We start from the raw sequence: 26,542 nt of genomic DNA, 5'->3' as shown, positions 1-26,542 counted from the left end.
AGTACAAATGAATTTATTGTGTATTATAGTACAATAGTGCAATAATAAATAATGAAATAGTGACACAACAAAAAATAGGTACAGAGGTGTATTGTTTAATGATTTAATTTGTTTGTGTCAAGTAATCACTACATGACCATTTTTGCACCATCAGAACTCCATACAAAAAAAGCTTTATAATGGTCAAGATTATAGTAGATAATTTCCAAAAAAAAAGAAAGAAGTCTTTAATATATAAAATAAAAATGGGGGGGGGGGGGGCACTTTAAATTGTCCAAAAGAGAGCTTGTTTGAACAGAACTCACAAAGGTGAAAATGCGTCTGAATATTCTATCCTAAAAATTTCGTATTCAAAGTCAAAAGGACCAAATCATTCGTTAATCTTAAGAATGAAATCAATTAATTTCTATTTAATTCATTTATGTGCAAGGGTCACAACACACAGTTTGTGATTATTCAAAGCCACTGTCTTCAGCTCTCCTTTACTAAACCAAGTGAAAAATCAAGATAATTACAGCACTCAACATGCATACAATTTGTAGGAAAGACAACTTCTAAAAGATAGTTATATTAATTAGCGAGCAAGATTATACTAAATTTATTTAGTAATACAACAGGCCAATGACCTAATACACATTTAAAATGTTTTGTTATGTAAACTATTTGGAGCAGACATACAAAAAAACACCATACTTGCATTTTGAAAGAAACTATGTCACAGTTTAAACTTTCAAATAATGTAAAAATAGCAGTTAAAAGTATTTTAAAGAGGAAAAACGTCAAGTTGTTAAGAGCGGTATAGAATTGATATTTATTTAAAATACATTGAAAAAAGATGCAACAAACGTAGCCATAGGATAGGTTTACAGATTATTGTAAAAATGTAAATATATCCCCTATATGTAGGTCACTGTTATTACAATAGAAGCCCATTGTGACTGTGTCAGAAAATGTATTAAGATAATAATAATAAGGTTTAATTTTCTTAACCTTTCAATGTCATAAAACCTGCTTGTCTATTAAGAATATCCACAAAATACTCTACCTTTTCTTAGCAGAAACCAAGTGAGTTAAAATTATGTTCTAAATACGGTAATATTTACGAAGTCTAAAAGCAGTCAATACACAGGGCAAAGGACAATATTAGGCAAATAATTATAATGCTGGGAGAGAGAACTATAGCAGGAGAAAGGAGCAGACTGGGCTTGGTGGGCCAACTTTGCCCATTTAAGCATGTATGTTTCGTGACATATCACATTAATGTATGTGTTTCTGAAGTATGACCATTTAGTCATGCTCATTACTATAGCAGTTGCTATGTTGTTGTTAATTATGGTACATATGATAAACAAGAAAATGTATATTGTACAAATATGGTAAATATTTTAGTAGAATGAAAACGGTTATTTCAGAAGAAGATTCATATACATCTGAAGTTGGCATGATCCTATAGGATTTTTCAATTTTACTATTTTGTTTATATTTATGTGTACCTTACTTTATTTATTACATACTGTACTGTATAAGCTAGAAAATTACCACATCACACAGATCATATACTACAATATTATGTTCAAATAAGTCCTTCTTGGCAACTATTATTCATTCATTGTTTCTACAACAGATAAATTAATTTCTTGGCAAATGTTGGACAATCATCATTTCTACTAACTGCCAACAAACTTCTGTATTACACACTAGTACACCAAACCAAGCCAAGAAAAACAGCTGTTACGATTAGTAACAACTAAGTTCTTTACAGGAAAGGAAGGAATGTTTTAAAGCTCAGGTACAGGCATGAATTTTAAATATAATATCTGGTTAATTGTACATAAATCAAATATTTGTAACAGAAATCAAGACGAAAAAACATGAATTTCCCTTAATATGGTCAAATACAAAATTTGGCAAAATTCTGCCATAAAAACCAGGAAGACCTTTTTTCAGTAGTTAGGTAGTTTAACCTAATGTAATAACATGCTGGTGACTCCCGTGAAAATGATGGTGGATATACGGTGGATAATTTTTGTTATAGCATGAAAATAAAAATCCTGAAGTATAATAAAAATACCAGAAATGTGAAATTCAAGTTATATTACCTATATTTAGTCATCTGATAACATTTTTTACCACACAGTTTATTTGTTCATAGCTTTTTAAAATGCCTCTCTATTTACAAAATGTGTGTACAAAAGAATAGAGATTTTACTGTGTAATTTGAACTATCCCCCCCACTGATATGAAAGTGCTTATTTTCAACAAGCTTGTGTAACACAAACAAAATCCCAAAAATTATGAAAATAGGGGAAACTATAGATCGATAATTATTGGAATGTATGACCAGTAGAAATTTTTTGCCCGCACCTCGCCTTTAAAGTTAGAATAGGCCTACAAGGAGTTTGCACACACAGATTTTAAGTAATGACGTTTGGTATCGGGTCCAAGATTAATAGTGTGAAGGATGGGGATGTTGGGGACATAGCCATTTGCTATGGCATAAACCCTTGGCCATACTTTAAGCGGTTTCTGAAAACATGCCAACTTCTTTCTATAGAAAAGATATGGCTAGTCACAAAAGAGGAAGACAAGTCATAGCTAATGGCATCAACCCTTGGCTATACTTTATAACTATTTTTTAAACATACTTAAAACATCATTCCACTGAGAAGACTAGTATAAAGCACACACGGGTAAACTGTGTACACTCACTACAGTTTATAGTCCAGAACTAGGAACTAGTTGGCCTCAAACCTCTGCCGATGTTGGCTCTTTAGGTATGGTAAATGTCACCCTTGCCTTTAATTTGACATACACATCTCATACAATCCCTGGACAGTAGGTTATGGTGAATAATGGTAGTCCAATGAATTTCACTGAATGTCACTCGTCATACATATATCAATTGTTTCCTGCAATGTAATCAAATCAGTGGTCCTTATAGAATAGAATTCTTGCCAATTCAAATTATTTTATTGCAGTTACTTTATTTCATTTATGATTGAGTACAATTTTGTACATCAATTAAAACATACATTAGAATGGGGACACCTTCAGGACCCAACAATGTGTTCCTAATGTTGTCCTGAATACGGATTGGCTGTAGTGTTAAAAAGAAAGTGTCCCAAATAAAAGGGTTTTATAGTAAATTGTATATAAATAAACTATTATTACAAGGGTAGCAATGCATATTTTCTTGGCAATATACTTCAGAGAGAATTTATTAAAATAAGCTTCTAATGACAAATAATCTCAAGTAATCCCAAAAACCAAACTAAGAGGTAAGTCATCAGCTGAATGTATTATACAAAGTGCAAACATGTTTCTTGTATTAGAAATACTAATCTAATTCATTCATTACAAAGTAAACATATTAACAGTTTAAACCGGCTTTTAAACTACCGCCAGTTGAATTCTTTCACTAAATTCACTGTTGAAATTTCTCTGTGGCCTGTTTTTTTCTGTACAAAAAAAGCTAAAAAATACTATCACATGATAATTGTATATAGCGTTGAGCATGCTATAGTGCAGTTAATTTAATATCATTTGAACCACATTCGTTCAATCAAGAATCTACTTTAAAGTGTTTAATATAGAAGAATATTAACTACTTTGAATCTGAAGCAAAACATGTGTATAAACAAAAGAAAGTTGAGGCATTATTGCAGCAAAAGACGCATATTAATCTATTAATAAAAAGATTATAGTTTCAGTTTCTCACTGTACTGACATATTTTATGTAACCAAATCTTTAAAATATCTTATCTTTTTATCAGATATGACGTTTTGTCTGATCAAAATGACCTAATTAAAAAAATTAGTCACTTTATTTGCTAATCTTGTGATGTAACTAAAAGAAACCGTTTGTATGACATTTTGCAGTTTGTTTGTGTTTAGAGATAATGGTGAGAAGGTGCAATAAAACATTTATTTAATATCATGTGACCAACAATCCTCCAATCAATATAGTTCTCTAAGGTGTGTTATAAATTAGATTTTAATCCCACCTACATTTTGGGAGTAAATTTCATGCACAATCATCCATTTGTGTTTTGTAATATTCATAATACAGTATAAGAATATGGATGTTCATTGAATTGTCTATTTTTTTTAAATATACATCTCTCCTTGCAGAATAGGGCTATTGTCAGTTTATACAGGTGAGATTTGCATAAAATAACTGTTTTACAATAAATACAAATTGAAAAGAAAATAAATAAATATTTTTTCCACACAGACTATTTTTTTTTTCAGAAAATTAATAAATAGGAATCCTTTTTAACTTAAAAATATTGATTTAATGATAGGAAACAAATTTGTAAATTGTTGTTTAAATAAGCACAGACATGTAATATTTAATTTGGTTTATATACAACTGTTACAAGGACAGATTTTACAGATACAAATTAAATATAAAGTGATTTCACCCTACGATCAAACTTGATTATAAACTGAAGTTTGCCGTCTACAGATATTACTATTTGTTTCCTTTTTTGCGCCATTATAATTCTTGGTCTGCCTGTATAATACAAACTTGAGACGTTGCATATATTTAAAATGCACATGACATAACATCTAGGGATGAACTAAAACAGTATAAAAACTACAAAATAGAAATACAAAATACTGTACATTTGTTTTTGTAAATTTTGACTAATGCTTCACATGCTCCTAATCATATGGCTTCATTTGAGCTGTAAATGGATCAACGCACCAAGTTAATATAAAATAAAAAAGAAGTCTTTAATTTGACAGAGCACATACGTAGGTTTGTTGAGCAAGTAGTATCAAAGTGTTTGATTTGAAATTACTAGTTATATTATATTAGGCCTACAGTACTGTAGTATGATCCAACCATAATTTAGACTTAGTTTGGACATGGTGTAATTATAGTGGACATTAAAGAACTTGGTACACTATTCAAAAAGAGTATAGGGATCATCTAACAGTGTGCTGACCTGGTCGGTGGAGGGCCTTAATCCAAATTTCCATAGTTTCCAGTTAAGATTGAGAACCAGAATAAATACTTTTACCTTTTATTTGAATATAACCACCACCTAATTTTAGTTTTATACCCAGGCCTCCTGTTTTGTTTTTAGCAAACTATGGTTGCTTTGGTATTGAGAATTAGATTCTACAGGTTCATGACCTAGTTTCATTTCATAATTGCTTTATTGTACAGCTTATTATGGGAATATTATTCTATAAGTGAAAACAAGATTCTAAAGAAAATACAAATGATGCAAACAATTGACCGATTTCTGAAATATTGGTGGGAAAAAAGAATTATATATTATCTCACACATTAGCTTAGATAGGTCTACAGTCCTTATTACAACAAATATTGCAATGTCTCACGATCTGAAGTTAATATTGACAGTGATGCAGTTCAAGTTATCTTTTGTTCATTGCAGTTATTTAAAACAAAATTAGTTGCTGGATATAAGGCAGATAATTGAACACAAACAGCTTTTCCCATATAAAGCGATTCAAAATTGATTTCAGAACACAGAACTTTCAGTTTTAAATTTAATTTAACCGAGATTTACCTTTTTGACATATTTTCTGTTGGTATCCAAACTGACCTTCTTTCTCAAGCACCGCTACTAAGCTAATAAGACTTTACATCACTTTCGCTTTTACCATCTATTGTTGTATAGTTATACCATTTGTATGACAAATTATATTTGTACACTCAAACCAATTTGACAAAAAAGTAATCCCATTTGCTAAATTAATTAGTAAAAATAATTAATTAATTTAAAAAAAAGGAGATTTCACAAACCACAATGAGATTCCGATGTTAGGATAAACCAACCCTTCACACTTTGAAAGAGAACACAACTGCAATACTAACAAAAATCTGTATTTCAAAAATGTGTATTTGCTTGTATTATGTTGCTATATCAAAGATTTTTAAAATTCATAGTTTAGAGTTTCAAACATATTGTCAATTATTGTCATAATTAATAGGTCATGTTGAAATATGGCAATATAAACAACAATTTTTTTGGGGGCAAATTTAAATTTTTTGGAATTGTTCAATTTTGTAAATGTACATAATATGTTAAAAATGAAACTTACAATAAATATTAATCAATATAATTTATTATTTGCATCCCAAAGGCGTCAACTTTCACTACAATTACTTATCATTTTATAGGTACATAAAAAAGAAACTGAAATTCCACATAAAGTATGCAGACATTTTGTTGTGCTGTTCATAATTCATGTACTGTACTGCAATAAAGTTTATCTCCCAGACAGTTTCACATTAAACGTCTGCAGGAATTGTGAAAAAAAAAAATCTTAACAAATATTATTTCGGTACGTGAATGTAGAAAATGAATCCCTGAAGAGTCTACAATTATGTTTTTAATGGTTCTAATTAAGTAGTTATGGTGGTGGACATTGCAAGGAAGTACATTATATATTAAAATTTCAGTGTTCAATTATGGTATTTTCAGGTTAACATTTGTTATAAAGTTATAGATAGCAGAATCAAGAAACAAAATTGGAAAAGTTGAATTAATGAAAGACATTCCTTCCTAAAAAAAAAGAAGTGGAAATTGTCTTATACATGGCTGCAGTCAAATTGAGCCCATGCACGTCAAATTGCATATAAATAATCCTGCAAGATAAGAATTACAAAAGGCATCAGACCTTATATCAGGGTTTAACAAAAACCAAAATCAACCCTCCCCTTCCCTGACATTTTTATGTGACAAAGGTGAATTTGCAAAGTAGGCTACTATGGGCCAATAGGAAGTCCGTAGTTTCTTTTTTAATTTTTAATCTTTAAGGTTTAGAGTTATTCATTAAAGAATTGTGCACACGCAGATTAGTTTAGCTTAAAATGTAATTAGTAATAATATTTGGATTCAATTTCTAGCCACATCTCAGCAGCATATTCTAATAATTAATAAGGCATAAACAAGTAATTAGGACGTGTTATATAACAATTGTATAGCCAATCAATCTATAAGAGTGATATTTAGTGAAATAAGTTTCATTCCAATCTATCCATAGACAGTGACTTCTAATAGTGGTCAAACTTTTTGACATTTGCCTTTTACTGTTGTACAGAAATAAAATCTAATGTATTGCTGGCAAATACTTTCTCATTAAATAAAAATCATTAAATTGAAAGAGAAAGTTATTTGAAAGTTTTGACAAAACTATTTTATTAACACTGTTTCTTTTTGTTTATACCTATATTTAATTGTTCCTGTCTTTCAAACTAAAAATTACTCAATTCCAGTAGAGAACAGTGAACAAAAACATTTGCTAAACATCTTGAAATCAAATATAAACATTTTGAAAAAGCATGACCTTTGTCAAAACAAACTGTGTACAGCAACTTACTGGAGAGTGGGACACAAAACTGTTCTTAATTGAATTTACTAGATGGTACGCTCGCTTCGCTCGCGTACCATCTAGGTCGTGCCCACAGATGGTTCTCGAATATAGGCCTACAGTAATTTCAGCGTAACAAAACTGGCGATTTCAAATCTACGTAACGCAGGACTATAATACATTGTCGTTTACAGAAACGAATAAATAGACACGATGATTTATGTAGTCAACTAAAATTAGCACCCTGGGAATTACTTCCGAAGGAGAAACTTTTCACAAAATGAGTCCAAATTTTTGATTTGGACTCATTTAAAGAAACCCAATTTGTGTTTTGTATGTAACATTAGGGTTGAGGGATGGGAAAGCGGATAGGTACAAAGAGGAACAATTTTTAAATATATTCTTTATCCACTCAGTAACGAAATATTTTGTTCATGTTTTATAAGCCTATACTACATAATATACCTCTAAATACAGTAAAACATTTGCGATTTAATACTTTGTTAAAACTGTCACTGTCATAATCGATTGAAATATTAAAGTACATGTCACGATACACCACTACGACGTTTATATTTTTGGTAATTATTAATTAATACAAACGTTGAGAAGGAACTGTCAGTATAAAGTGTATTTGTATATAATAATGTGTTTATATATCTAACAGTAGAGCCTATCCACAATGTCAGTAACACAGTTTATTATTATCTAACAGGACGAACATTCACAGTAAGAAATGTTCGATTCAAATGAGTTCCAAAAATAGTTATTTACAGTATTGTCAAAGTATTGCAAGTTTATTCTCAAAGGGCCCATATATTTACCTACCGTATGTGTTAAACCAAGGGCTCATAAATTTACCTACAGTACTTGTGTTAAACCAAACTCTGGCAGACTGAGAGATTGGGATGTTCCATTCATCGCAAATCAATACATTTGTATAATCGTATATTAAATCTATAAAAATAGTATTTTTTAAAGAAAATCGGCCTGTCTTCAACATTATGATGGTGTACTCTAGCTGTTCAACCGGTTTTCAGCTATTAAAAACAATTATCGTAGGAGGAGATAGGAAAATGCGAAGCCTCCTCGCATTTTTGTGGCGGGTATTTTTCAAGATGGACATCCATTAGACAGTGTATACCACGATCGGAAAACACCCCTATTTGGGGCAAATCTTTGAACCTAAATTCGTTTTAATCGCCAATAACTAATTATCTAACTTAATTTAATTAGTAAACAGGGTTACATCAGGTGGTTAAAATCAGTACCGAAAGTACGAACTAACTTTATATACCATCGAGTAAAAATTCTAGAAGTAAGGCGCGATTTACCGAATTTTGCCCTTACGTAAATTTATATATAGATACTAGGGAGGTGTTGTTTTTCCTAAGTTTAAAGACCCATTCCCTACAATTGTTGAAGTTTTGTAAAAATAATGAATATATATTACTTTAAAAACATTAAACCAGGTCATTCCTTGTCCTAAATGTACATTTTATGGTATGTAAATTATGATAAAAGGAGAAAACAATGCACTACCTACAGTAGCTAGCTTTATGCCTAGCCTGAAGTTGTCTAGTTGCTGCATTTATTGTCTTTCTGTTTTTGCTAGAATCTGGTAATACAAATTGGGAAAAACCCGTTACTTTCGCTAAAATTTATGATTCTTCAATTTGTTTTGGCCTTCATGATCGGTCAAAAGTGGGTGAACCACAAAAGAAAAATGAAAATTTTATTCTGCGCACAATGCATGTTGGGATTTATAGCAAGCCGATTCAATTATTAGAATTAACTTATTGTTTACATTTTTAACCATTTCAAGATGAAAAAATATATCGCAATAGGACCATATAGTATTTATTTTTACATTAAATGTAGTTTGCGATTACATAGGAATAGGACTTTAATCACATAAATAGCTTTTCAAGGGTTAAAATATAACAATACATGACTGATTAATTATAGATTAATTATTATCTTTGTTGTAACTTGCTCTGTAAATAAAAACTTGCAGATATAGAAATATGATAGTGTTATATGAATTAGTTAATAGGATAACATCAAGAAAGTGAAACAAATATCTCACTAAAATATCTGTGGCCCTGTTTCTGCTGCCAACTAAATACCGTATATTATACGGTATTTTTTGAATACCGTATATATACGGTATATTTTTGGCAGCAGAAACTGCGCTCATAAAAAATATACCGTATTTTGTATACCGTATTTTCCCCACAAAATTTGTGGATAAAATACGGTATTTACAAATTTATACCGTATTTTTTGTACCCGTTTCTGCTGCCAATAAAAAATACCGTATTTTTTTTTTACATGACAAAAGGTCACCATTCGTGTTTTTATTTTCCGTCGCTGTTAGCTGCTTTACACACATGTATAGATATATTCGGCGAAAATGTGGAGCGAATACGTCACAGTTTTACTAAATAAATGTGTGTGGGGAAGCTAAAATGTCTGACCAACTAAAAGGTAATAAAAGGGACAACCACATTTATAAAGACATTTCTAAAAAAATAAAGCAGGAGTATGGAATAAACTTGTCTCCAAAGCAAGTAAACTCAAAGCTGAAGAGCCTGCGAAAGCAGTACAACATTGCAAAATACAATAACTCGGGGAGGGAACGAATTAATTGTCCCCATTACGATGTTTTCTGTGCTCTCACATATCACTAGGGCTAGGCTGTTGAAAGTGAGACGTAAAACTTCCTTTATTTCGACTTTTAATTATCGATCAAATAAATGAATGGCAATTTGGGTAAAAAAGATGAAATTTAACACGACCACCCAAGAAGTATTGTTAGCAGAAACGGGGTACTAAAAAATACGGTATAAAAAATACCGTATTTTATACCGTATTTTTATACCGTATTTTGAGCAGTTGCAGCAGAAACAGGCCCTGTCTTAGCTGTAAACATTTATAGATGTACAACATGTAAAATAAAAATTAACTAACTGCTTTAGATAATACAATTGAGAATGCACAGCTAGTAGAAAAAATAGAAAACAGACATATTTCCTTAATGAAAATTACAGTAAAAGTCAAATGAATTGTTTAGAGCTATTTCAAGAAGTAGACAATTAGGCAAATTAAAAATTCAAATGAATTGCTTTATTTACAACACAATGATCTATCAACAAATTAGAAAGAAGTTTTCTGTTACTGTATAAAAAATTCACTTTTACTTTAAAAATTATGTATCTGTGATATGAATATTTACTTGACTTGAAAATGCATAAAAATAATTTTAATTTCTAGACAAAGTAAATATAAATTGAGTGCAGTATAATAATAAATATTTTGATATAAAAAATGAGTCAGTACTACATCTAATTTCATGACCCATTTGGGACTTGAACGGAGTCATTAGCAATTCCAATTGTGAATCAGATTATTTGAGGTACTAGCCTAAAAAGATGGGACAGTAGAGATTCCCTACAGACAAGGCCAGTAAAGATCCCCTATGGATAATGTGAGTAGAAATTCCCTATGGACAAGGCCAGTAGAGATTCCCTATGGACAAGGCCAGTAGAGATTCCCTACGGACAATACACAGGTTATCTGAGCCTCTTCATGATGTAATAATTTATGTCATCCACTAGCCAGCTGCTAAATACATGATGATAAAGACCGCTACTGTGCTTTTTAAGCATCTGTAACATTCATGCTTCGTAAATATATAGCAATATTTACCGAGGATGACAGATTTTTCATTTTAGGGTCAGTCTAATGACCTTATCACCTTTATGTTACTGCCTTCCCTGGATGATCTCACCACATGCTTAGACCTACATTACTCATTTTTTAAAATCAAACTTGTGTCAACGAAAATTGATTTTGATGTGGTACGTATCAGTTTGCATTTAAATTTTCAATAAAAAAAGCCGTTTTAAAGGGATAGAGGGTTAAGATATTTTATATATATTCGTTACTCACTTTCCAGTGGCGGATAAAAAAATAAAGGACCTAAAAATGCCAAATTTTAGGTGCCTAACTGAAATTAGTGTCCTATCTATCATCTATACCTATCCCCCCACCCCACTTTAATCCGCCTATGCTTTCTAACACCTGTATTTAAATAGGAGCTGGTAGGGTTAGTTTTTAACTGATATGAAGAACATATGCTACAATAAAAAAAACAAGGACCACATTGTAACCATCAATAATTATAATTTTCATCATTTTTAATAACATAACATGAATGTTGTCATCATCCTCACTACTGTAACCTTTGTTCGTTGTTTGTGTACAAAACAAAGGCCTGCAAAACTGACCCTTGTGGTAGCGTGAATTGCATGGCGCTGGAAGAACTGATGGACAAGAAACTTATTAACTGGGAACTGATACGACTAGAAGATAATCTGTGGTCCCTGGTAGAAATTTCATTCAAATCTGCACGAAGTCAGAATTCTGTCGATAGTTGTATGTTATATATCTTCAAAACCATGAAATATAAAAAAATGTTTTCGTCTGAACAATAAAGTCTAAACAAGTTGTCTAGCGTAAAATTTTATTTTGATGTCTGTTAAGTGTTATTGCATGATGTTCTTAGTGTTTTGAGACAGAATAGCGCAATAGGGATTTTCCCTGGCTTATGATGACACTGCTGATTGTACTTGGAGGGATGCCCACTATTATGATCAATGAATCACTACTATAAATTCACATTTCCTTAAAAAACCTAGTATAATATGGTTAATTTGAGAATTCTATTAAAAAAAACATAATATATAATCTTGTTGCATTACTGCATTATTGATATTCTACTGTTTTTTTGCATTTTAGGTCATGTCATTAAACCCAGGCTTATTTACAGTATTTTCCAATGAAAGAAAGTTCCTAGCTGCCAAAGTAAGCAATACATGCGCTTATGGAACTTTCTCTCTCAGTATGAATTGCATTTTGAATGGAAGGCGTTTTTGTGTCTTTAGTAGGTCCTAAAAACCAGTTTTGAAGACGACTGTTATTTAATCTTGGTTCCCATATGGTAAAACGATGCGATTGGTCAAATACTTACATTGCATTTATCATTATGTCCATCATCTCATCATCATCATCTCTCGTTTCTCTCAGCTTTTATCCAGCGGCCATTCGGGCACTGAATGCTTGTCAGTATTGTGCAAGAGTGATGTGACACTTTGTTATTGTTTTTATTTATCTGTTTTTGTATATCTCATAGCAAACATAATTTCTATGTATATTTATATGCAAATGACAATGGAATTTTCCATTGATGAATAATGTCTTTGCGTTGCATCCTAGTGGGAACCAAGCCTCAGAGTTTTTTTAAATTAGAATTTAGCCCTGATGAGACTGCCCATAGATCAATGTTGTTGGTACAATCCTGTTACTGTATCCTATTTCTTTTTACTCTGATGAATGTTTTATGAGTCTTAAAGTTGAAACTTTGTTTATAATGAATTTGACTTTATGGAGTCTGCTCTACTGATCTTCACACCTCTAGTTCAAGGTGAAGTGTAGGAAAATCATTTCAATCACATTTCTATAATTTGTATTTCCCCTAACAAAATCAGGAAATATATTATTGATTGTAAACTATGAATCATATCAGATATTTCAATATTTAAATAGTTAAACTTAAGATACATATCATTTATTTATTTTGAATTTATCAATATTAAGGCCCTATAGTTTCAATGTTTCATTTATAATTTTAATGCAATAAAGCCCTGATTAAAGGAAATGCATTGGACAACCTGAATAACTTTTGGAAAACACTCAAACTATCTGTTAATCAAGCTGAATCTGCTGAGCACTTTTTAAACAAAATCATATCAAACTGACCTCATTGAACTACATCATAAATACAGTATTATACTTGTTTCTTTGCAGGCAATATGTCTTCATATTTAATACTGTAATATACAAATAATGAATGTTTATGAGTGTAATGGTACAAATAATGGCATGGGGTGAATGATGAAAGGTTATATTTTAACGAGGCGAAGATGAGTTGATATAAAACCTTTCATCATTCACCAAATGCCATTATTTGTACCATTAAATGAATATAACATTCATTATTTGTTTTATATAACATCCAAATAGATTCCTACAATTTTAAACAAATAAAAGGTAGCCTAGACCTAGTCAAGACCTACTTTTGATTTACATTGATTAAAACAGTAACATTTGGTTTTTATTATTATATTAAAGATGTATTGTCCCTTGAAAAACAAAAAAATGAAGGTCAAAATATACTAAATTTTAATTGGCTATATCAAAGTAATATTAAAGTTATTCACTTTAAGTCAAAAAATTCGAGCCAAAAACAACAATTTTACTTAATTAACAGCTAAATTAATTTGATTACATTTCGTCTGAAAAATAGTCGCGAGCGAATGTAAACAAAGATTTCAAACCATGAGTATACATTGTGCATGATGCTAATTAGGATTGTTTACAACTCGCACGGTTGAGAAGGGGTTTTCACACAGATCGCGAGGAAGTTTTATGATTATGCATACAGAGTAGCCAAATAAGCGCATTGCATTATGAGATATGTTTTGATCGAAAACTTTGACTGGAAGTCAAAGTTATTTTTTGAACAAAAAAAACGTCTGTATTTCAGTTAAATGATTTTTTTTCCCACTAATTTTTGGTGAAAGTTAATAACTATTATGATACTTCAAAATGACCCACTTTTTTTCGAAATCTTTTTATTTTTATTTTTTTGGAATTTGACAAAGGGACAATACATCTTTAAATATTATTATTTATATGGATTTTATAAACACACCAACTGTAGTGTTAATTATATCAACAAACGACCAAACAATCCTTGGCCTAGCCTAATACTAACAGGCCTAGGCCTACTACTTGCTAGGCAGCAATACCACCGAAACTTTGACAGGCAACTGGAACTCATCTTGGCTATGTTTTTTCCAACGATTCCATGTCTTGTAGAGATGTTCCCATTAATTAATCAAAATCCTAAACGATCTAAAGCTAATTTAAATGCCCTTTTTGATCTAAATTAGTACATATATATCTCTTTCCAAAAATGTACTTCCATGGCGAAACAAGTCATAACATTCAATCGTGGCGAAAGTACAAAATAGGTGGCGCTGTTGTATTTCAAAAGCAATAGTATAAAAAAAATATTTTTCCAAATGCGAAAAAGATATTTTTTTCCGTACTGTACACGAAAAAATACTACTAAACGATCGTTTAATAGTGCGTATTATTTCACGGCATTTGACCAACAATCAATGACAGAAATTTATTTAGGTGTTATATAATGGGACCAAATGAACGTTTAATTCCTAAAGATGTACTTCACCATACAGTTATACAGTATGAAACACTGGTAACAAAATTAAAAAAACATTTAAAACTTGCTACTTGTTTGTTTATATATGTTTTCATATTTGACACTAAGCAGCCCGCCACTGGCTAACGAACCCCATGTGACTACCAGGGGATAATTTACCACAACATACAAATTAAAGATTCCCCTCATGGGATATTTGAAGGTCATCAGCAGCCTAGACATTCTTAAGATTTTGTTTGCTTTGCAACCGCAACCTTTAATTATTCTTTCCTGATGGAACAGCCACGGAAGCAGACATTTTGACATATCATATTTTGTTAAATTTGATGAGTCGGCAAATACCAAATTTGAAATATCATTAAATACGATTTAATAGGTTAGGATGATGATTGATGTTCAAAACTAGGCCTGATCCTAACTACTACAAGGGTTTGCATAAACAATACGGTATTACATTACAGATTATTAGCTCCAGCCTGGTCCAAGGTGTTTCGAACCACAAGTAGGCTCAACAGTCATCTCTATAGGCAAGCTGAATAATAAGCATGGTCAAGGGTGCCAACGGCAATCTCAAATAAGCATATATAGTTTGTTCCTACGTAGAGTGTAATAAAGCGAGCATAGGAAGTTTCCTCCTGAATGCATAATAACCCTAGTCCAGGATGGTGTTCCAACTTGGAGGAGCATTTCCAACTCCTTTATCAATTATCAATTAGTTAATAAAATGTACTTACCAACCCGTTACAAAGACTAACTGCAATCTTGGAGTCTTTATGATGCTGTGAGTTTCCATTATAATGACAATTATCTATTTCTGGAATGTACTCTTCCATAACATTCTTCCCGTTTTTCCTCTTCTGCACAGCAAAACCCGGGGCTACTAAATTCTCATTAATGGACAGCTCTAGATGGAATTCTTCACCGAAACCTGCTACCTTAAAATGGACAAGACCGCCATCTTCAATGTCATCTAGCAAACTCCGTCTTCTACGAGAAGGTCGAAGGTTGTGGGACAGGTAATTTCCATCACTATTTACTTGGAATGGTACTGTAATTTGGTAATCTAAAAAAGAAATATACACATTTTATTTTTTTATGGTTCATGAAACAATTTTCAAAAAACTAAATTTTTTGAAGTTACAGGTATACAATATAAAGATTAAACATCTATACATATGGCAAGTCAATTTCATTAGCTGTAATTTCTAAAAAAAATTATTCAAATCAAAATGATTTAAAAGGAGAAAATGAAATGGACAACATTCCATCATGATTTACCATAATCCAATATTGTGACATTTATTAAGTTAAAATATGTCAATATCTATTTTACGGTATGCACTGTACTTTCAAATAAAAAATACCATTGCTTTATTGACAATGTTGCAGTAAAAATGGAAGAAGGTTACAACATTCTCCAAGATTTGAGGTTACTGAAACAGGGTCATGAGTCCTTTCATGGATGTTGGACTCATTTTTGTATTCTTTAGAGAAAACAAATCTATACATCAAAATCAATTTACTGAAGATCCAATTCTTAAACTTGTATTTCTGTTCAAATCCACAATTTTAAACACTTTTCAATCAATTGGAAGTTTTTTTAACATTTATTCGTTTTAACAGCTTAAAGGTAAGCTCAACCACCAAGGGATGTAGAAAATGCCTGAGCTTATCCTGTCAGCTTTGCATCCCCTACTTACTCAGGCCCAGGTGTATGATACATAACTTGACAAATCAAGGCCTAAGAATATTAAATCATAGCATGTGTAACATCTGCTTACTCAACATGCATTCAACATCTGTCTCACCAAACCACACCAATGTTTAATTGATTTATTCCGTTGTAAATGGAATAATTTTTAAGAATCTTGTTTTCTGTCTTCATACATAAAATTCAATCAGGAAACAGCAGAATTAAACATGATTTTATGATTGCTAATGGTGGCATAAAATGAGAGATGAAAGGTTTGGGGGAAAGGAAAGTTCTCTCATGGGATATATAAAGGGATTGCTCAAGTGGGCTGTACTCAGTAATCATCAATCAGAAAAAAGGAGGATTTTAAAGTGATTGATTTTTATAGCAATTACTAATAGTAATCAATCAATAATGGGTGAGAAAGGGTTGGGAAAGGAAAGAAGGAATAAAGGAATCTCATGGGAACCAACAGAATTGCTCATATGGCTCCAGACTAATAAACTGCATTGAAGTGCATTATGAAAACGGTTGATTTTAAAAGGTTTACATCATTAAGGGAGATTAGGCAGAGAAGTAGAAGGATGCACTAGAGAGATGAAAGAGAAAAAAGAGAGATAAAGAAAAAGAGAAGCCAGACGATGAAGAGATTAAGAGAAGATGGATGGAGAAAGGTGAAATGAACGAAAGCATCAAGTGTTTTTTCCAATAGAAGAGCAAAATATCCTTCACTAATGGTAAGGTTTTATTTTAAGGGATAATGTTTCTCTCCTGTCAATTTATATGGTGAAACTAGAAAACCTTTTGGGAGACAAATTCTAATTTCCTATTTTTATATTGTTGATTTTTGCCTCTCCAAAATTAATGTTATTTCTGATTAGGAGCGAGGAAGAATGTCTCTGGGGTCACTGTAATTTCACTACCTCTGAAGACATTAATGTGACTCCAGATTAGATTTTATAAACACTATAAATTCTTCAAAGTACACTTATCTATAAAAGCATTAATAAATCTCTCACAACCAGCTACTCTATATCTTACAGTAATCTGTATATTCTCATACTGGTTCTTTGTTTATTTAACAAGTCAGTTCAAGAAGATACAGTATTAAAATTGTAGCTTTTAAGAATCATCTTTAAAGCTTGGCAGCTTTTATGTTTTGGTAAACGTAACAAAAATACAAGAACAGCATTGAAGTCTGTTGCAAAACGCACTTGATCTTAATTAAATAAACAGCAGGAATTTAATTTGAAGTTTTCATTTCATCTACACCTCCTAGCGAGCAAAAGCTGTTGATAATAACATGTACAAAACAACACATTGTATAATAAAATAGTCATATTAGGTTATGCTTGTTTACGTTATCTGCTAATTATTATACTATTTAAAAAAATGTTTACCATTATGACTGAGTATAACCTCACCCCTTAATTGAGGCTAAATTTTGACAAAAGACTCTGAAATCAATTGTTAATACAATCCCAAAGTATAATGACACACCTCCTATTTTTTTTGGATAATTCTGGGACTATAACAGTAATTGATCATTATACAGTAATCAATAATATGAACTTATTGTCTTCCATCCAATCCAAGTTCCTTTTTTAGTTCTATCTTGCTCCTGTTTAGCTTCCCCGCACCTCACTAAAAAAAAAACATGTTTGGCCTTCAATCTAGCTCCTTTTTAGGATTTCAACTAAGACTTCTCTGCCACCTAGCTCCTGTTTAGGCTTTCTGATCATCTACTTTAATTCCACCTTGCTCCTGTTTAGGCCTTCTACTAACCTCCTTTAATCCCACCTAGCTCCTTTTTTAGGCTTTCAACCAAGAGTCCTGTAGGCCTGCCACCTAGCTCATGTTTAAGCCTTCTACTAATCTCCTTTAATCCCACCTAGCTCCCTTTTTCGGCTTTCAACCAAGAGTCCTGTACGCCTGCCACCTAGTTCATGTTTAGGCCTTCTGGCCTTCTACTAATCTCCTTTAATCCCACCTAGCTCCTTTTTTAGGCTTTCAACCGAGAGTCCTGTAGGCCTGCCACCTAGCTCATGTTTAGGTCTTCTACTCATCTCCTTTAATTTCACCTAGCTCCTTTTTTAGGCATTCCACCTACATGTATATATATTTACCATCACTTTAGATTTATAGGAAATAAACTATCCATGGAACCCCATAAATCAGTATACACAAGCTTATTCACATTAATTCCACTAATATAATCTTAAGCTTTCCTAGTACACTAAAGTATGCCATATAGTACAAGCATCACCATACACTATTTAATGATTTAGATCAACTTAATCACTAAATATTATTTAATTTAAAACTCAATCAAAATACCGTTCTCTTAAGGCAGCTGACCTTCATGTTTAATCATTGGAGAATTGGTAACAAAAATGTTAACATTTATTAATTCTGACACGAGCTAGGCAAAGCCAATTACAAATGGTTTTGACTAAAATATATTTTTGATAGTAGATACTGTATTATATTTCAAATCAATTAACTAAAAGCCTGTCAATGCTAGATACCACAATGATGTCTCTCTGCAGGGAGATAAATAAATTGATAACAAACACTACTTTGGTCGGCTCGTTCCTACCATACATATAGTAGTAATATTTGTCATGAAAACGCTCTAACAATTACACAAACAATCCATAATGCAATATCACAACAATTATGACAGTGTCTTTCAATCTGAACTTTTATTTTTAAATAATACAAGTTCTTAAAACAGTCAAAAACATTGCATATAAAGCCTATGCAAATTATTATGATGCCAGGACAGACCATTAAATCTATGAAAGAGATAAGGTAGCTGGTATACTATAAAATGCAACGACCTTTCGATAACCTAATTTTTTGAATTCAAAAGAAAAAGTAATCCAACATACAATATTCAATTCAACATAAAAAGAGGATCAAACATGCCTGGTTTATAATTGAACCAACCTTGGTTATTTAAAGTTTAATCAAGTTGTTCGACCTGCCTGTCAAAAGCACAGACATAATTAGTGATGTGTTAATTGTTCATTTGTAGCCTACGAACTTGATCTATATAATAGAACAGTTTGATGTTGTAAGTTCCTTTCTGTTGTTATTTTATCTGTCCATGACATGAGAATGTTTACACAATCAAGAACCTAAATGGCTGATTGTAGGTGGGCTGGGACAATCACACTCAAAGTCTTCCACCCAAGCTTAAGACATGTCACCAGCTTGCCCATTTTCATCACATTCGAAGTCTTCCACCCAAGCTTAAGACATGTCACCAGCTTGCCCATTTTCATCACATTCAAAGTCTTCCACCCAAGCTTAAGACATGTCACCAGCTTGCCCATTTTCATCACATTCAAAGTCTTCCACCCAAGCTTAAGACATGTCACCAGCTTGCCCATTTTCATCACATTCAAAGTCTTCCACCCAAGCTTAAGACATGTCACCAGCTTGCCCATTTTCATCACATTCAAAGTCTTCCACCCAAGCTTAAGACATGTCACCAGCTTGCCCATTTTCATCACATTCAAAGTCTTCCACCCAAGCTTAAGACATGTCACCAGCTTGCCCATTTTCTACCCAAGAAACATCTTTTATTAATATTTTCCCTGCTCTTAACCTTTCAACACCATTCTTTACTCTCTTCCTTTATTCTTTTTTTTCACCTCTCCTTCTTACTTCCCCTCATTCTTCTTTTATTTCTTGGCTGCCATTCAGTAACTTCATCCATAAATTCGTGTGTCCTGCCCAAGTTCATTGCTTTGATATTCTCTAAAATGAATCTATGCACAAAGTATGTTTTTATTGTTCTCAAGATTTAATGCAATTTACTCCAGAAAAAAAAACTGAAATGTCAATAATTTTTTATTTCTTCAAAAGAATGATTCTAGATATGACAAATAACGTAAAAAATGTAACACATTTTCCAAAAATGTTAACACCCTCACTACCTTCATTCTCAGTGATCCTACTTCAATAGATTTTTGACACTTCAACCTCCTTCCTGAAAACACCCACATTGTCAAGTGTAATATCTAATATCTTGTGTCTATCTTGGTATTATAAATCATAATGTAAATTAACATGTCACATTAACGTACAAAGAAATGTTCAGACAGGCAGGCACCATCATAATTATGTAAAATGTTAAATAATAATTATAAATGATTAATTTATTTATAGAGATAATGCAAGAGAAAGTTTATCTGTCTGTCACTTCCGTGCATCTCTACAAAATTACTGGCTGTCAACCGCTAGAAGAATATGTCTACAAGCAACAATTCAACTGGATCGGACATGTAATTAGAAAAGAAAATGAAGATCCTACAAAAATTCTTACTTTTCACACAACACAAAGTAAACGAAGAGGTCGGAAGATACCATCAGTACTTGATAGAGTTGTACAACAAAGTCAACTTACTAGATGCAACTTCATTAGAGCCTGCTTCAACAGAAATTTATAATTCCCAGCAATGTTTTAACTGTATATATGAACTGTTTTATAAGTTGTTTTGTGACTGTGTAATTTGGTAGTAGTCACTCTCATACTGTAGGCCTACATTTAAAAGTAACACATCCAAATGCCAACTTCAAGTCAATGGCTACCAGATGTCTCTGTGAGACGGTTATTTGAACCAGTACCAGTACCAGTACAAGCCATTTTTTTGTTTAGTGTGTTTTATACATAATTAATGGAAACGTTTAAATACAGGCTAATAATATTTAAATACACTCACACTGTTTCATTACATACAATTATTTAAGTGATTATACTCGGGATACAGTTGAAATTATTTGGCATAGATGTTTGTGAAGATTCTCATCCACCAGGGTAAAGATTGACACCTCCCTGGGATTTTATATTGAGACATGTAATGCTAGGAATTAAAGCAATAATGATAACAATCTTGGCGCATTATGATTGTTTCATTTCATGGAACGTGCTTTCAGTAATATAGAAATAATGAATGTTTATGAGTTGAATATTTGGCTACATACAGGTTGGTTTCCGAACAAATTTTACATGCAATAGAACCATTGAATAGAACAAATACTGAACAGCAACTAAAAATAGACACTCAGATGTATTATAATAAGTTATAGATGAGTTATGATTTAACCTCACTGTACTAATGTGATTTGTTATGGTACTATCCTAGCTGATACAAGAAACAAACCACTTGAGATATTAGTTTAATATTTATTAACTTTGACTAAAGATGCTCAACCTACAGGAAGGCTGAACCACCCTCTGAGATGTCGCTACCCAATTAAGAATTACAGATTCGTGGATAATTTGTTATCTTTCGCATCTGAAAACTTATCTCAGTAGGAACATAATATATTCGTCAAAAGTTCAATTTCAAAATCAGTAATTGAATTTTACAGAATAAAAGAACACTTGACAAACCACTATCATAAACTTTTGATGGAAAATAAGTGAATTAATCAATTAAACATCTTGTCATAATATTAAATCGGAACATGATAATATGTATTTACTTTAAAGACCCATTCCCTACAATTGTTGACATTTTGTAAAAATAATGCATATATTACTTTAAAAACATCAAACCAGGTTATTCCTTGTCTTAAATGTACGTTTTATGGTAAATTATGATAAAAAGAGAGAAACAATGCACTACAAGTAGCTCGTGGTGAATATCCTCTCGGGGTATTGCTAAACACCGCAAACCTAAAATAAAAACATAATGGGTTTAATGATGTTTTACCCCAAAATAAGTAAAAAAAAAAATCGACATATTAGGTGTGTAGTAGGCCTACACTACACAATTCACCAACTTTTATGTTGGTTTGATGGGGTTTGCTATGTTTTTTTAAAATGTTTGTGGGGTTTAGTAATTACATTTTAACCAATGATGATTTGCCCCAAAAATAAGTTTATGATGGTTCAATGAGGTTTGCTTTTTTTAAGGTTTGCAGAGGTTTGGAATACCCTGTCCTCTTGTGGACAGTCTTTAGCTAGGCTAGATTTGTAGGCCTTGGTTACTATACTATATGTTTTATAGCAGATGTTAAATGAACAAATATAATGTGTATACAGTATGTTTGTCCTGGACAGTGAATAAAATCACTAGGGTTATGCATGACAGTCAATTCCAAAATAGCGGAAAAAAATGACTTCAGAACTACTGTATACTGTAACATACTGGCAGTACTAAAAAATCCTAAAAATCTAAATATCATTTTAGAATTTATCAATAAATCTACAAATTCTGATTGTCAATAACTAGGTTAGTATAATAATCCCAATGTCTTATCAATTGCACAATCATTATCTAAATCACTTCATTAATAAACCACAGTTTCAACATATACTGTAACTTTCCCTAATATGGTAGTCTAGTAGTAGTTAAGAATTTATGATGTAAAACAAAATATTAGTTCATATTTTTATGAATAATATTTGTATTTATTCTTGTTCAATATTAATAGGTCTGTAGTCACGGGGGTTCACAGGGAATTACCGATACATACTGTAACTTTTTTTTGTACTTTGTAAAAATACATGTTTTAGATTAACTTATTTATACAATAATATTTTTAAACAGCATGTAAATTCCTTAGGAAAGAAACACGACACTATAATGAAAAACCCCCTCCCAGTCTGAGTTTCCCTTACCCATGGGTCTGGGTGGACCTATACAACGTGGTAACCTCAGAATTAGGATTAAATCCTTAGCCTAATTTCCCAGGTCAGTTCAATATAATGATGTTACATCCCTACTGATACAGGCAATGACCTCACACAATTAAATTGTAACCTACTATAACTACAACACATTATAGAACTTTAATTTGCTGCACACGGTTTTGTTGAATACTGTATATGAAGGACAGGCTCCTGCTATGGGTTAATCTCTTTAATCCAAGCTACAGTAACTACTAATCCAAATTATATCAATCACTAATCAATTTTATACATTATCATAATATCAACAGAATATGTTTACTAAACAAAAAATAACACTTTGAACTCTAGTATCATTATCATCATGATTATTCATTCAAGAGTATAACTTAATATTTTTGATTTAGAATGCATACACTCCTTTTCTTTTAAACTAAATAATTAATTAAAAACAAAGTAAAAAAAAGGCTTAGGGACTGGTGTTGAAAGAGCGGTGAGTTACAATCCTGGCACTAGGACCTAGAACCTTGGTATTGTAAACCACAAAGCTCCACTACAATATATATTCTAGAATTCATGTTCTGTGTTTTACATATGTATATATACTGTGCAAAATCAATTTTAGCTTATTTACGGTAGATTAACCATTTGAATATATTTATATGGATTGCAACCAGACTTGAACTATTCAATTATAAAAGGGGACTTTCCTTGACCCCCATCAAGGCAAAATCCTTAGATACTCCAGGTTTTATTTACCGAATAATTTCTCTAGCCCACACATATTGATAATTATTATGTTATGGGAATTTTTTTTAAACCCGAATATTACAATAATAAGCCATATCTATTTAAATAATTATTAATCAAAATGTTCCAAATAAAAACATATGCCATAATAAATTGATTGTGTATAAAATTATCATCAATCTATTTCGTGCATAACTTACCTGGACACTGCTGTATCCCTCACAAGGGTAGCTACAATTACTGTAGGTATGGTACTGTCCATGAATCCCCTGTATCCCTCACAAGGGTAGCTACAATTACTGTAGGTATGGTACTGTCCATGAATCCCCTGTATCCCTCACAAGGGTAGCTACAATTACTGTAGGTATGGTACTGTCCATGAATCCCCTGTATCCCTCACAAGGGTAGCTACAATTACTGTAGGTATGGTGCTGTCCATGAATCCCCTGTATCCCTCACAAGGGTAGCTACAATTACTGTAGGTATTGTACTGTCCATGAATCCCCTGTATCCCTCACAAGGGTAGCTACAATTACTGTAGGTATGGTACTGTCCATGAATCCCCTCGAACGGGCAACCCTACAACCCTGACACTTCTTTCTCTTATCTTGGGGACAACATAAGGACCCAACAAAGTGTTCCCCTACTAAAGTTGGCCATGCTAATAATATTTGTTCTTGATCGTTTGGTTCATGGTAAAGTGTCCCTTTAATAGGGGGCTAATTTCAAACACTTAAACCACTGCAATTATTAGTTGATGAATACTTCTTCCACCATAACAATTTTCATATTGATCTAAAATATTTTGCTTAGAATAAAATGTGCCCCAAGTTGTGTGCACCTACAGTACAGTATAAAGGTTGCACAGTATGACCATTTACCGGCTTTAAAGCAAGGTGATTATATATCCGCATATTTTCAGACCAAACACTTCAATTTGTTTGTTATGGAAAAAAGTGGCTGTATTAATACAAAGGTTAACACCACTGGATACATTCAGTAAAATAATGTAACTGTCTTTAGAACAGGTGAGCAAACGAGAAATAACTGAAACATGTTGCTGTACATTTTAGCATCCCTGGAGGATGTTTAGTGTCTATGCATGGATGCAATTAAGTTACATTTGCATGTATGGCTAGAAACTCAAAGACGTGCAACATCCTAGGGTAACATATCAATACTGAATAATAAACAATTACCATGTTATGAAAATAATTAGAAGAAAACAAGGGCCTACTGAATCAATACAATTAGGTATAATGCCTGTGGTAAGTAAACAATACAGTGCATTCTTTGTATACGATTGTTGTATTACTGAAAAATTAAGGGAAACAATATTTTAAAGCATCTTTATTATATCAGTAGTAAAAACCAAACAATTTGAGAAAAAAACATGAAAATCATTGATTTTGGATAAGTGATGAGGATAATTAGATAAGGGGAAACTATAAAACATGTTGGAAACCTCCTTTTCACTTTAAAAAGAAGAGGAGGGGGGCATGTTTACTTACCCTCATTTTGCAGAGGAAGGTTAGCTCCAGAGGATGCAGCAAATCCCTTGAATGTACGTAGAAATTCATTGTGTTCTTCTGCTACTATACTTTTTGTTAGCACCTGAAATTAATTTTATATATAGGAGATGGTAAGACAATATATAGTACAGCTGGAATGGTATCAGTAAACAAAAGAGGCATGCTACTTGATACAACACCATTATATATCTGTTAGTTGGCAGTCCAGTGTACTTAATTTATCCCATCACATGAACTGTCAACTGAGCAAAAATAGTAGGATAACATTTTTAACAAGTCCCTTACATTTTTAGATCAGAATTTCCACTCGTAAAAAGTCAAGGTTTGTGGCTGGGCTAACAAATACTCAGTACTGATATAAATCAAAAGCTTTTACTTTTAGGCCAAATTAAAAACTCTCGACACTTTGCCTTCATCCTGTCACAGACAAAGGTAGCACAGCCGCCACCACTTACCAGGTAGTCAAGCACGATCGGTAAGCATGCAAAAATAGGCCTACAATTTTAAGACTTGAAACAAAAACATTTAAATCCTATGAACAGATTTAGAAATGTTTTCTTTATAATTCTCCATAAAAATACGTCATGTCTTTCCTACCTACGATACATTTTGTTTAGATTATTTTTAAAAGAGAGCTGATCACGTCCGCGTGCAATTTGACATCATAACTTGAGAACGACGTGTGTTTGTTCGTTGTGAAAATAAAGCATGTACTCAAGGGACCACACATTTCACAAATTAAAAAACGGTAGTTTCGCTGAATTTACAGCGGTCAAACTGTAATTACTAATTTTAGAATCTACTTATTTAACCAAATTGAAAATAAATCTATTAAAATGCAGGTAAAAATACTGCATGTATCCCCAGCATTCAGATCTGTACTTACCAAAAAAATCCAAATAATTACGGTAAAAACATGCTTGGTGGAAAATAAGTGTTTTAAGAGGGTGGTCTTCATAATTTTGCAGAAATCCACGATTTATATCCAATGATTAATTATGTAAAATATGAGTATATTCCAGTATGCAACCGTCAATATTACAGGCTAGGTGTATATTCCATTTGGTTTATTGACGTATTTCCATATACCCCTTATTTTGTTTCTAAAACCTCTCAATGTTTAAAATTCTGCAACAAAAGAGACACAACTTTGCTACCAGTGACTTATTCAAGTTCGAACGAACTTAAAAGAATGTTGGTAAGTTCTTGTGGGTTTTGTTCTCGGCGCGTGTAAATGTTTTGTCACTGTCAGA

At 32.1% G+C, this 26,542-nt stretch overlaps 1 protein-coding gene across 3 annotated transcripts in view; it reads right to left on the bottom strand.

The window, feature by feature from the left end:
* LOC140057469 (A disintegrin and metalloproteinase with thrombospondin motifs 18-like) overlaps window positions 1–26,457 on the bottom strand; it is a 72,011-nt gene extending 45,554 nt beyond the window's left edge. For 2 of the 3 annotated variants that reach the window (XM_072103142.1, XM_072103143.1), the window contains exons 1-3: window positions 26,176–26,457; window positions 25,269–25,371; window positions 15,400–15,728 (exon numbers count right to left, since the gene is read on the bottom strand). In XM_072103142.1, coding sequence (XP_071959243.1) covers window positions 15,400–15,728; window positions 25,269–25,371; window positions 26,176–26,247 — 504 coding nt within the window. In that variant the 5' untranslated portion in view covers window positions 26,248–26,457. Of the gene's footprint in view, window positions 1–15,399; window positions 15,729–25,268; window positions 25,372–25,744; window positions 25,771–26,175 lie in introns of those variants that run through there. The other variant, XM_072103144.1, reaches the window with a different exon arrangement.
* Between the last annotated feature and the right edge of the window lie 85 nt (window positions 26,458–26,542).

This window comes from Antedon mediterranea, chromosome 8 (assembly GCF_964355755.1).
Source record: "Antedon mediterranea chromosome 8, ecAntMedi1.1, whole genome shotgun sequence".
Classification (NCBI taxonomy): Eukaryota; Metazoa; Echinodermata; class Crinoidea; order Comatulida; family Antedonidae; genus Antedon; species Antedon mediterranea.
This window is presented reverse-complemented; position numbering and strand designations above follow the sequence as displayed.